This window comes from Pantherophis guttatus, chromosome 3 (genome assembly GCF_059756535.1).
Source record: "Pantherophis guttatus breed Tessera chromosome 3, ASM5975653v1, whole genome shotgun sequence".
In the NCBI taxonomy this organism is placed as follows: domain Eukaryota; kingdom Metazoa; phylum Chordata; class Lepidosauria; order Squamata; family Colubridae; genus Pantherophis; species Pantherophis guttatus.
The window spans coordinates 25,866,346-25,879,388 of record NC_142065.1 but is presented as its reverse complement, the minus strand read 5'-3'; the positions used below and the strand labels follow the sequence as shown (position 1 = coordinate 25,879,388).

The following is a 13,043-nucleotide window of genomic DNA, read 5'->3' as shown; positions in this document are numbered from 1 at the left end:
CATATTATATGCAATTTGCAAGGTATCCTCCAATATCTAGTGTTATTTCCAGGAGAACCAAATGTTTCTTTCAAAATATTTAATTTTAATGACTGTTTGAAAATATTTAAAATAATACAGCTCTAAAAAAAAGAAAAAGAAATGTAGTCCTCAACAAAGAACTATAGTGTCAAAATCAAAACAATTCATTGGTTTTGTCCATTGTGATGGTCAGGCCCCACCTGATATATCAATGTTAGGTACCTCATTTTAGGAAGGTGATTGGCAAATAGGAATATATCCACAGGAGAACAATCAAGATTATATGATGCTTGAAAGAAAAGCCTGTGATAAAAATTTGGAGTTTTAATCTGGAGAAGACTCCAGGGAGACATGATAAGCTCTCTTTGAAGATCTGTCAAGTAAAAAAAGGGGCTGAATTATTCAGGGTAGTTCTAGAAGACAAGGAAGTCGATTTTTGACTGGACATCAGTATTTTTTAAAAACTAGGATATATCCTTAAGATTGATGTTTTGTTTATATCTCCGTGCCACATTTTAGCAAGGCAATACAACAGTCAAGATGAGAAGAAGATCCTAATTGCTTTGCTTTACAGACCTGCAAAGGTCATACATGTGAGAACTGTAGACAATAAAGTTACCTTTTTATTGTTGCTGTGACTGTGAACTGTCATTAAACAACAGAGTCATTAAACAAGAACTACCTGTATCTCAAAGGATTTTTTAAAAAGCCATAAACTTTTACAAGTATGCAGATCTGTTCTGAAAGGACTCCCATAAGAAAAAGCTTTAATAGAACGGTACTATAAATGATAAACAGTGATTATTTCCTAGTAAAACACCATTCCCTCTGGGGAAGATTTTAAAAATTAATAAGAATCTTGTGGAAATTTATAGGCATTACTATGAGGTTAAAAAGAATAATTGTGGCTCTTGAAGTACATTTATTCTTTATCTTAAGTCATTAAATATTTATTAAAATATGTCTGGCTATAGTAGCTAGATAAAATATTAGAGATGTGTCACTTTTTAAAAAGATACTAGCTGTGCCATAAGTGCCACTGGCTTGAAGTTTATAGGGAAGAATTTTTGCATTTCTATCGCAGCATGATGCCATCTAAAATATGTTTATACGGAGGAGACCGGAAGCGTCATGGCGAGACAGGCTGGAAAATAGTGGGCTCCAACGAGCCTTGCGAAAATCCAGCCAGACAAACCGCTGTCGGGGGGGTCTTCGGACCAGAACCGTCCTGTAGGGACGGTGAAGAAGGACAGGCACCTTGGATGACCAAGAGGAACAGGCAAGTTCCTCGAAGGTTGGAGGCAGCTCTTTGAACCAGCGGCGGGGGTGGCGGCCATTAAAAATGACCACTTTGAAGCTGGGGCAAGCAGAATAAGATTTTGTGCAAGAGCAGTGTTTTAACTTTAAAAAGTGGAATTCTGGAGAGACCAAGAGAAAATGGTTAAAAGGGGAAGAAGAGTGGAAAGGAGGAAGGGAAATAAGGTATATATTAATAGATCTAAGGGAATTGTACTAACATTAGTAATTGTGAATGTAAAAAGTAAATATGATGATGTATATTGTGTATTGTAAAATGAACAGCAGATGAAATATGAAGTGTTAATTTGGTTCAATTATGAAAATAACTGAAATCACAAGATAAAATTGAAATATATGTTGTAAATGATGAAATAAAATGATTAATTGATCCTATAATAAGAAATCAGGAATTAAGGGCGGATAGTGATATTGTTTATTATTACTTAGAAGAGACTAAGACAAGATGTGTAAAGTAAATTAAGTTAAAGGGTTTTAATGTAAAAATTGAATAAGATGAAGTACATTGTTTATAGCTAAAAAGTTATGGGGATTTTGAGAAATATACTTTATAAGTGGAGAAATAAGATAATTAATTGAAGTAATGCTAAGAAATTAGGATTTGAAGGGTGGATGGTGATATTGTTTATACATTATGTATTAAGAAAAGATTAAGATAAGATAAAGTAGGGGAAAAGAATATCATGGAGAAATTGAAATATGTAAATTGTATTTGGAAAAAACAAAAAAGACGATTGGAATAGATTATAAAAATTAATATATGATTATGTTATAAGTTGTATAAAAAGTGACCCAGTTAATACTTTGTTCATAAAATATGTATATAAAAGAAAAATTTAATAAAACTTGTCTAAAAAAAATTTTTTTTAATAAAATGTTTATACATGCTTTTTATACAAATGAATTCTGCCCTGTGCTAGCTAGTTCCTACTTGAAAGGTCACTGAAAATACATCTCAGAAAATCAGTTTATGAAAGTGAGACAGATTCCTTGCATAGTTCTTTGGACTTTCATTCATGTCTAAGTTTATTATGTTCCACACTGCAAAAGCATTAAGACTTTGAACTCTAAACAGTAACTAGACATCTACTAAAAATACAGTAATTTTTCTGCAGCAATAAGGGAAACCTAAGAGTGTAACCTTTCCTAACTTGGTACCTTCTGCCTGCATTTAACATATGGAAGTTGCATTTTACATTTCAGTCATGTATCTTACCTTTTCCTTTCCTAAACTTAGAAAAAAGGTACAAAAATGAAGATTTTTACACTTCTAATGCAGCAAATTAAAAACATACTTTGCTTGCTCACTCCTGTTCCTCCCTAAATGGAGGAATACTATATAATTCATTTAACAACATTCTGCCTCAATCCTTGAAGGCTGTGGAGTCAGGATGGGATACAACAGCTTCAGCTCAACCCAAGCAGCTCTGACTCTTTGGACCTCCTGGTCCAAAATCTTTCATCTTTGGTTCTGGCTGGGATGACACTCCCACAGACAGAACCCAATGCACAATTTTGGAGTCGCCCTGGACTTGCGGCTTCTGTTCAAGGAGCAAATGGCCGTCATGGCTTGGAGCATCATTGTGTAATTTTGGGCTGTATGTCAGGTGTACCTGTTCATGCCTGGGGACTCTGCTTGCAGTCATTCATGCCTTTGTAACCTCTGGCTGGATTTAGCCGTTGCTGAATAGGCTGGGTTATTACTATCTACTCTACATGGGGCTATCCTTAAAGAGTATTAGACACTTCAACTGGTGCAAGATGCATTTGCATAGGCAGTTAACAATGTCATTTACTTGGTGAATGTGGCATTACTGTTTCCCAACACTGCTTCAAGTGTAGTTCTGGATACAATTCAAGGTCCTGGTTATCATCTTTAAAGCTCTTCATGGTTGGAACTAGATTACTTACAATATTCTCCCTCTCTAATCATCTCTCCTTGTCCTACCCAATCAGGATGGATGGGCATGGTCCAGGTACCATTGGCTAAAGAGTACTGGCTGATGAGATCCAGAAAGAGCCTTTTTAGCCATGGTGACCAATCTCTGGAACAACACCCCTCTAAGGTTATATTGACCCTGTCCCTGCTCGACTTCTATTTGTGGCTTGAAAACTTTATTTTGTGCCCCAGCCTGGGACCCTGGCCATGTGATAAGAGCTCATCTCAACATCCACTCAGGCAACATAACAACACAGCTCCCTAGGAAACACATAGATATTTACAGTCTAGTACTCAGTGCCACGGGTGAAATCTACTTACCTTCTCTATCGGTTCGGAAGTGCGCACTTGAAGGAAACAGGGAGCTTGAAGGACTGCAGATTAATAGCCCATCAGGATTTGTTATGCAATGAGTTGGTCCTTCATAGTCTTTCTTATGTTTTACCATACTTGGCACATAGATATTTTAAAATGCCCAAAGAAAAACTAATAAGATACAATAAAAGCATTATGCTGCTTAATTTTTGAGTGGAGATGAGGTGATTTTTGTCTGTGAATGATTTACAGCAGTACAAATATGGTGACATGCATTTTCCTCTGAATAAGATTTTTCCACACGTGGCTTGAATCAGTAATTGTACAGAAAAGTAAAAAAATGTAGTTGTAAAATAGCACCACCTGCTGGTTTCTAATCTACATTAACATAATTGTGAACCTAACTAGTTATTTCCCAATCCAATTGCATAACTACAGCTCTAATTTGAAGTGCTCCTTTAAAATCTTCACTAGTGTTTACTAAGGAGCCACTAACTTTGAAAGTTTTAATCTGAAGTCTCCACAGATATTTAGAGAGCCCCAGGTTTGGGAAATTTTTAGAAAGGGACCAAGTTGTTTGACCGACTGTACTTAAGAAAATCTACAGATAGTTCTCAACTTACAACCACAATAGAGCTGAAAATTTATGTTGCTAAATCAGAAATTGTTAAGTGAGTTTTGCCACATTTTATGACTTTTCTTGCCACATTTGTTATGTGAATTACTGCAGTTGTTAAATTAGTAACCTGGCTGTTAAGTGAATCTGGCTTCCCCATTGACCTTGCTTGTCAGAATGTGGCAAAAGATAATCACATGACCCCAGGACACTGCAAACATCATAAATGTGAGTTAGTTGTCAAGCATCTGAATATAAATCACATGACCATGGGGATATTGCAACAGTCATAAGTCTGAAAAATGGCCATAAATCACTTTTTTCAGTGCTGTTGTAACTTTGAATGGTCACTAAGTGAACTGTGGTAAGTTGAGAACTACCTGTACTGAGATCAGCTTCAAAGGTCCTGGTTTCTGGCTTATTAGAAAAAGAGGCTAAGGTGACAGAGCAGAGCTTTTTTTATCAATTGCTCTACACTTATGAGATTTGCTTGCCTTAGGAGTAAAAGTTGGAAGGGACTTTGGAGGTTTTCTAGTTCAACACCCTGGTCAAAAGCAGAAGACCAGTGATGGCTAACCTTTTTGCCGTTGTGTGCCAAAAGCGAGGGGAGCATGGGGGGGTCACACATGTATGTGCCCACACCCATAATTCAATGCCCCTCCTGCGCATGCACGCTCAACCCACCCTGCGCGATCCCCGCTTTTGGCATGCGATGGCCCGGTGGCCCGGAAGGCCTGTTTTTCCCTCTCCAGGCTCCAGAGGCTTTCTTGAGGCCTGGGGATGGCGAAAATGGCCTCTCCCCTCCCCCAGAGGCCCTTCAGAGGCCGGAAATGGTCCAGAAGGCCTGAAAATCAGCTGGCCAGTCTTTTACAATTCAAGGTTGGTAGCCAATAACGTCATGTCTTCTAATACTATACAGTGATTTAATCATTCCAGCATCTGTTTACTTCTCAATAAATAAAATATTGTTTTGGAAATGATCTCAAATAACTGCATAATTGCTTTTCTATCAAAGACATTCACTTACCTGCAATATAATTTACCAGTCTTGAGAGACAATGAGTCTGAAAGGCAGTTTACAAATTTAAAAAAAAATATCACAACGTGCAATACAACTAATATGTAATATTTATTTTACTAGGCTTATTGGCCACTCCAATTGTGAAATATTCTAAGTAGTGTAGTCCTCATGTTAGAAATGTTAGGTTAGAAAGCAACAATACTATAAAAAGAAAACATACAAATACTCCAAGTATTTCCCCCATCTCACCCTTATCTTTTTCTTTGGAAAAACACTTCACTCAAGCATCCAAATCTCACAAATGAAGGTAGTAAATTCCACGCTAAAAATCGCTAGGAAAGAGATTAAAGATAAAAATGCCAACACTGTAATAACCACCACAGAAGAGAATATATGTAGTTTCTGGTTGTAACATTAACTGTGGAGTCTAATTTTAATCATCAGCACTGATGTTGGAAATTGACATCTGTAAGCAAGTGCCCAAGCTCAGAGAACATCAAGGACTCCACTATTGTAATAACTTTATATAAATCTGTGGTACATCCACATCTAGAGTATAATTCTGGAAGCATATTTGAAAAGGAACATGAGAGAGCTTGAAAAAAAAAATTGAGAGCAACGTCTATAGAGATTCTCAAACATCCAGGTCATGATTGTCACAAAGATGCTTTTGGATTGGACATAAATCCTTCTACTCCCCAACATTCAGTCAGAATTGAAGAAGCTTCTTGGATGAGAAGCAAAAAGTTTCCGAAGGGGGAAAAAACCCAAGAAAATCCAGTTGCCTTTTAAAAAGCACCTTTGGGATTAAGAGAGCAACCAAAATAATCAAACAACTCTGTGAGAAAAGATTAGAATTCTTTAATTTGGGGAAAAGACCCTTCTTCGTGTAGCACAAATAATACGCATTGGGGAAGACAGGAGCTGTAATTAAGCGCATCGAAAGACCATGGCATTAGAAACGCCAATCCAGCCAAAAAAACAGTGAACAGCACGTGACTATCACGCAGCCGCAGTCGGAAGATGACAAACTTAAACCTCAACCGCCGTGGACTTATTTACAAGCCTCGCGAAGCCTGCTCAGACACGCATGCGCATTCTATCCATCTTGTCTCGCCTCCTTCCAGACAGTAGCTTTGGCGAAGGAGGGGGGGAGGGGGCGGCGGCGGAGTGGAATGGAGGCGGAGCCGGCTGACGTGAGCATCGACGCAATACGGCAGTTGGAGGTTTCCGTGCCGGGCGGGTCACCGCTTTCTCCTTCGCTGAGGGCTTGCCGACTCCTCCGTCATGGAGTCTGTGGACCGAGCCACGCGCTTCTTGCTGCCTTACTTGACCCACTGTTCTGTGCGGCGGATGATGCCCTGGGCGCTGATGAGCTTCATGGTGATCGGATCCCTGGTTAAAGAATTAATGCCGCCGGCTGCTACTTACCTGAGTAACAAGCGCAACGTGCTCAATGTGTAAGGGGCTTTCTCTGACCCTTGTGAGTCCTGGGCGTTGATGGAGGAAGAGAAGGATCAAGAGGCAGGGCCTCGCTATGAGGGGGGTGGAGACACTGGTTGGCAGAGGGGCAAAGAGTAGGGGGCTTGCTGAAAGCCGTTGACTTCATACAGTATGAGCCAGAAGAGGCTTGGCTCTTTTATATTGAAGTGAAGGGTGCTCTGTCTCCCCCCCCCACTTCCCTGGGGGTTACATTTGGAACCTGCTTCCCAAGTTGTGTAGTTTGAGAAAGAGCCAGTGAGCCTATGCTATCTATTTTTATTAAGTCTTATCTAAGTTATCTAAATTATCTAAATCTTGCTGAGTGAAGGAATCCAAATTACATATAATTCTTCAGGGTCTGCCTGACACATCCAATAAAGGCAACCTCATGGTCCCTATTCGGCAATTTACTCCAGTGGCAAACTGATCATTGCTTTTTCTAAACTTTGGGAAAAATTAGTTGTAATAAGTGTATTAATTCATATAGTACAGTTAATTACTAGCCAGAGATAAGTATGAATTGAATTGCAATCTGGTAAAAAACTTAAGTTGTTTCTTAAATTTAAGCAGGGTAAGAGCTGGTTAGTACTTAGAAGAGAGATTGCCAGAAAAATCCTATGGTCTTGATAAGATTAGGATGTTAAAAACGTTTTAGAAGGGGTAATGGCAAATGACTGCAATGTTATTAAGAAAAGTACAGAGGTGTGGCTACAAAATCACCAAGACTTAAGTTCAGCTCAAAGGAGATTTTACTTTTGCTAAATACTAATCTGTTTAACTCAGCCAAAAGTAAACCACATAACTTTGTTACATTTGTAATTATAGCAAGGCTGCTAATTAGTTAATTTTTTATTGCTGCAAACTTTGAGTTTCTAACTTCAAAGTAGTTCAAGTTATCTTTAAAAGTATAGAATGTCACATTAATAAAGTAAGTCTTCCACTGGTCACATACATCAATTAAGAAATACAACTCTATGTTAGCATATGGTTTGCAAATGATAATTATAATTCAGTCCCCAGGTAGAAATGAGAAAACTGTGGGATAAGCAGGACTGAAATATAATTGCTATTTGCAGGCCATATATTTACATAGAGCTGCAGCTGGATTTAACAGTGAAGTGTTCTAACTGTTGTTCACAGTTTATTAAAAACTGCTAAATTAGACCTTTACATTTTATATTTTTTCATGAATTCTATACATTATTTTAGATGAAATCATACATTGACTCTCCTATTACAGGGTTTATAAGTATGGATGCAACATTCCCCCCTAATAGTTACAGAAATTAATCAGGATGCATGTAGATTACATGATTTTGCCTGGTGCTCTGTTGCCTGGTGCTCACTATATTTTTTTTCTTCCTTTTATCTCTGGCAGCTATTTTGTGAAATTTGCTTGGGCCTGGACATTCTGCCTGCTGTTTCCGTTCATCTCTCTCACCAACTACAATGTCCTCCAGAATATTTTGCCTGTACTTGTTCGCCTTTTCTCACTACTGGTTGGCACTATCATTTGGTATACATGCACAAGTACATTTTTGTTCATTCAAGACTTCACAGGCAGTTGTTACAAATCACCAACCCTTGCTGTAGTGACTCAAGAACATTCCAACCAACTACAGTGCCTACAAGCTGGTGGGATATGGCAAAATTTTGATATCTCAGGACATTCCTTCCTCCTTTCATATTGTGTTTTAATGATTCTAGAAGAAATGGCTGTGATGCCCAGTGTGAAAACTTTTAGTGGTTCTAGATTGCACACAGTGGTGACCAGTTTGTTCTTAGCACTGGCTTGTTTGACTTTTATCTGGCTTTTCATGCTTCTTACTACTGCTGTATATTTCCATGATTTTTGGGACAAGATTTTTGGCACTTTGGTGGGCCTCTCTGCTTGGTATGGAACATACAGGTTTTGGTACAAGTCACCCTTATCTCCTGGATTTCCTCCCCAAAGAACCCTTTATTTCCCAAAACCTAATCGTAGGCTATAAAATCAGTTTGTTGATCAGATTCTGTTTTAAAGAATATTCATTTTTAATTATCTAAATTTATTTCCCAAAGTCTAATTGTAGGCTATAAGATCAGATTGTGGATCAGAACCTGTTATAACAAATACTCATTTTTAATTATTTAAATTTTAAGACAACTATTAATATGAAGTGAGTGGTAAAAGACCAAATACTGTTTGTATTATGAGTTTGCGATATAATTCTTGAAAGTGGTTGCTATATTAATAATATCAGTACCTTGTTAATCTTGGCTAACTAAATGGAAACTGTTGACCAGATTGGTACTAGAATAACCTGAGAGGAAAATACTTTTAAAAACCATACTTTTGACTATGAAGAGGCAATTTTAATAGACAATAATGCACTTAGATGCAAAACTCATATGTAAGGACTCGATAAATGGACATATTTTTGGTTAGATAAATTAGATAAGATAAATTGGCCAAGAACATACCTTATTTGAGGATTTGATAATTAACCAAATGATAGATATTTAAATATTTTCTCTCAAATGATCTCGCTTGAAGATATAAAACAAAGTTTTCTTTGAGTTTGATTTAAATCCATATATTAAAACAAAAATGGATAGCCAGATTAGTTTATAGTATTTATTGCCATTATTAAAACAACTGTCCCCGCCATTCTGTTTATTTCAACACTCAACTTTGTACAGATGAAATAGCTTGCATCATGCACCATTTTTTCTATAATTTATCTGGCTTAGAATCTTTAAAATGTCTTATGTGTGTTTTTGGCAACATAGTACTCCTGAATGTCACAAAATGCTTTATATCTGCAATCAAAGCTATCCTGTTAGAGCAGGCTGTTGCTTGCAAGATTGCAGCTTTCACATTCTCTGCTCTTCCAGTTCTTAATTAAAGATGGCAGTTAGGAAATCTATAGCAATATTCTAATTTATTGTACATGAGAGTTATATAGAAAAAGTATATTGGTTTTTATAGCCATCTGTCACAACAGGAAAAAAATAATCTTATTTAAAAACTATTGTTTAGGTTCATTGGATACTTTTCTTGCATGGTACAACCTTACAATGTTAATATATTTATATTAATTGTGTTTTCTACAGTTTTGCACTTTGACTAAAGGTATTACACTACAAGTGCAATTATTTTTAATACAATTGGAAAATAATCCAGTTGTAATGAATGTTGCTGCTTTATATATTATATCCAGCCTACTATATTTTATGTGCTCCTACTATACATTTAAAAGTCAAAGCTGCATAGTTTGCAGCTACTAAGCTAAAGTGAGGATCTTTTTTGAGTCAGACAACACTTTTTTTTTAAAAAAAAAAATTAATTTCCAAGGCCATGCTAGGCATGTACTGATACCACTGGAGGCATTGGTTCTGAAAATATTTGCTGTCATTGTGTCTCTATGTTTGATTGTTTTTTAAGTTTTGGGGGGATTTTTAGATGGAAAGTAGGTATGTCTTATGGAAGTCTAGCACACTTATCTTAAGTATATGTCCCCCCCAGAAATAAATGTTACATTAATAAATATTACACATAAATATCTTGGGAGTTTAAAAATGTGATTGCATGTTGTCTATGATTTGCTCAAGCTTGTGCTAACTTTTCAGTTTTCTAATTGTCTTGATAGAGGTTGCTAACTTAACTCCAGAGCTTTCAGGTTTGGATATGATTGAAACACTAAATAGTTTGAAGTCTTCATGTTAATTATATTACTTACAAACTGCCTGAGTTCAGGAGTTCGTATTAACAGGCATGCCATTTCAAGTACTTTTGATTTGTATGGTACCTCTCTATATACTATAAGATAGATACTTGGAAAGTCATGCAGTCAAATTTGTGTGTGCTAGCTACTTAAAGATGAAATTCTTATGTCATTTCCCCTGATTTAAATAATGCCTTAGTGAAAAGGTATAAGAATAGTCACATTGGCAATGAAACTTGGGAGTTTTATGGAGGTGGAAATTTGAGATCAATGGTATATATCAGTGGAATTAGAAGCAGACTTAATTTATATTACCATTATTGGTCTCGTAGTAAGCTCTTTTGGAATCTTCTGTGAAAAGAAATATGCATTTATCTATGTAGGTTAGTTTATCATGAACTGAGCTATATAGTATATGAGGAGCAGCCTTTATGGCTGGCAACCCATCTTCCAGTCAGGTTACATTCATGGCTCCTGTAATTCTTCCACATATTCCAGTATACAAATTGGTTCCATGTTGTGTTGTACTGTACTGAAGAATTAGTGAATTCTTAAGCAATCCCTAAGTATTATACATTTCCGTTGGCTGAAATTTTTCTCAGCATTGCTATACACAGACTTACATAAAGTATATTTGCTATAATATTTTTCATATTTCTTAAGCACTGGTTTTGTATTGTTTAAAAAAGGGTTGAGAGAAGTGAAGTGAAATGCATATATTTTACAGATATGTACATTTTGTTAACTGTGTATGATGTATCAACATTGTTATTGTATAGGCAAGCATTCTATAAACAATTCTTTTTTTTTAGCTAAACTACTTATATTGCCAGTTGTGTTACAGTAATGTCTTAATCTGAAACATATTTTAATACATATTATTAGGTAAAAAGCACTGCTTTTTCTCCCCTACCTCTTAATGTAATTTGTGCCATGATGGTGTAGCAATTGGTGTACCAGTAAAATAGAATTGTTGATGTATTTTGCTAACTGTAATGGACAACAGATTAATCTGTGCTTCCCGAAGTGGGCAAACAAAGTAAAGCTCTGAGTATCTCATGACTACAGTGTCAAACTTCATTTTAAGCTATCTTTAATGTGCTGCAAATGGTTAATTTGACTTCCAAAGTGTAAGTGAGATTTTCAGTTGTGCAGACTTGGCCATGAAAATCAGTTTCAGGTTTTCCATTGATATTTCAAGAATGTTAGCTCTATCCTGGTTTCTGTTTTGGGTTGTATTTTAGTAGGGATTCTAGAAATGCTCAAAAAGTTAATACCAGAACAAATACTTTTAAATTAACAAGAATGATATCTTAGAAATGTATTGATTTCCAGTACAAACCCCAGAAAGAATATTGTAAACTTCATCTGCCACACTTGAGCAAGATAATAATTATAGCACTTTGGAAATACTTCTGTTTGACATTCTTTTAGAAGTGCAGGGAAATCTCGTAGTTAAAACTTGGTGAAAAGATTGTAGGAAACCCAAAGTAGGAAAGTATTACAGTTAGCCCTTGAGATATGATCATAATGGAGTTTGCACATGTTCTGAGAACTGTCAAGTGAAACATCTCACTTAATGAGCCCCCATCCCTCTTCCCAATGAACCATTAAATGAATGTGCAGGTCGTTAAGTGGCTCATGGGATGCCTCAAGCAGGGGAGGCTTTTGGAGGCCTAGCATAGGCCCATGCTCACCTGCTCCAGCCCTCCCAAGGCTTTCCCACTTACCGAAATACCTGTGCTCTGCTTCCTGCCCCTTGCGTCTCCACAGGCTTTTTCTCTTACTAAAAAAAAATTCCAGAAAATTTTACTTGTTTATTTTAAATAATTTATATAGCCGCTTACTTGCTCACAACAGCTTTGAATAAAGCATGCATAGTATGGGAGTTTTATCTTTTGTTCTTAAATGTTTAGTTGGAACTCGTAGTTAAAGGTTCTTTCGGTATTAGAACAGACAGCATTGGATACTTGGAATATACTTTGCATCTTTGTTTTAAAACTGAATAAAAATACAGTCAGTGTCAAATTGGTGAGTCATTTGGCAAGCAGGTCACCATATAAATGCAATTAATCGTGCCGTCAGCTGTCCTGTTCTAATGCCAACTGAGGCAAAGTAGTTCTTGAGATGCAGCAGAATTTTTCACAACTGGATTTTAACTCCCAAGGAGGCTTTACTTAAAAAGTATAGCAGTCTGGAGTGAAAGATGTTTAGAATGTCAAAGGTTAAAAGCAAGGTCAATCAGACACTAGCCATTAGGTAACTAAGTCCAAAACTAGCATTTTTTAATTAAGCCCACTTTGAGGAAGCTTAAGAACTGTGTTTCATAGTGATTACCTAGCATCTATGTTTACATTTTTACCTAACTACAACTTAAGTGGATCAAATAAGCATATCTAATGGGCAATACTGAAGGTTCATCAATATTTGAGCTACCCCAACTTCATCCCTGCCAAAGCAACATTACTTTCATGGCTACATTTTGTACAAACCTTAGTTGATACGAGTGATTTAACCAGGAGGATTCAAGAGTATGGATCGTCATGGGCAAGCTACAGCTTGCCTCTTTGTGCTTTGAAATGCCTCCTTTGTGCATGAGATTTATGAATTGGAAATCTTTTCCAA

At 36.6% G+C, this 13,043-nt stretch overlaps 1 protein-coding gene across 1 annotated transcript; it reads left to right on the top strand.

Annotated features, from left to right (window-relative positions):
- Positions 1 to 6,428: 6,428 nt before the first annotated feature.
- Positions 6,429 to 11,480, top strand: FITM2 (fat storage inducing transmembrane protein 2). Its single transcript, XM_034413863.3, has 2 exons — positions 6,429 to 6,689; positions 8,090 to 11,480. Exons 1-2 carry the CDS (start codon positions 6,517 to 6,519, stop codon positions 8,700 to 8,702), a joined length of 786 nt encoding a protein of 261 aa, XP_034269754.1. The 5' UTR covers positions 6,429 to 6,516; the 3' UTR covers positions 8,703 to 11,480.
- The last annotated feature ends 1,563 nt before the right edge of the window (positions 11,481 to 13,043 follow it).

Bases quoted from the DNA above. Each gene is read 5' to 3' on its own strand.
- FITM2 (XM_034413863.3), top strand. From the start codon at position 6,517: ATGGAGTCTGTGGACCGAGCCACGCGCTTCTTGCTGCCTTACTTGACC. The intron at 6,690-8,089 runs GTAAGGGGCTTT...TATCTCTGGCAG, and splicing joins AAGCGCAACGTGCTCAATGT to CTATTTTGTGAAATTTGCTT.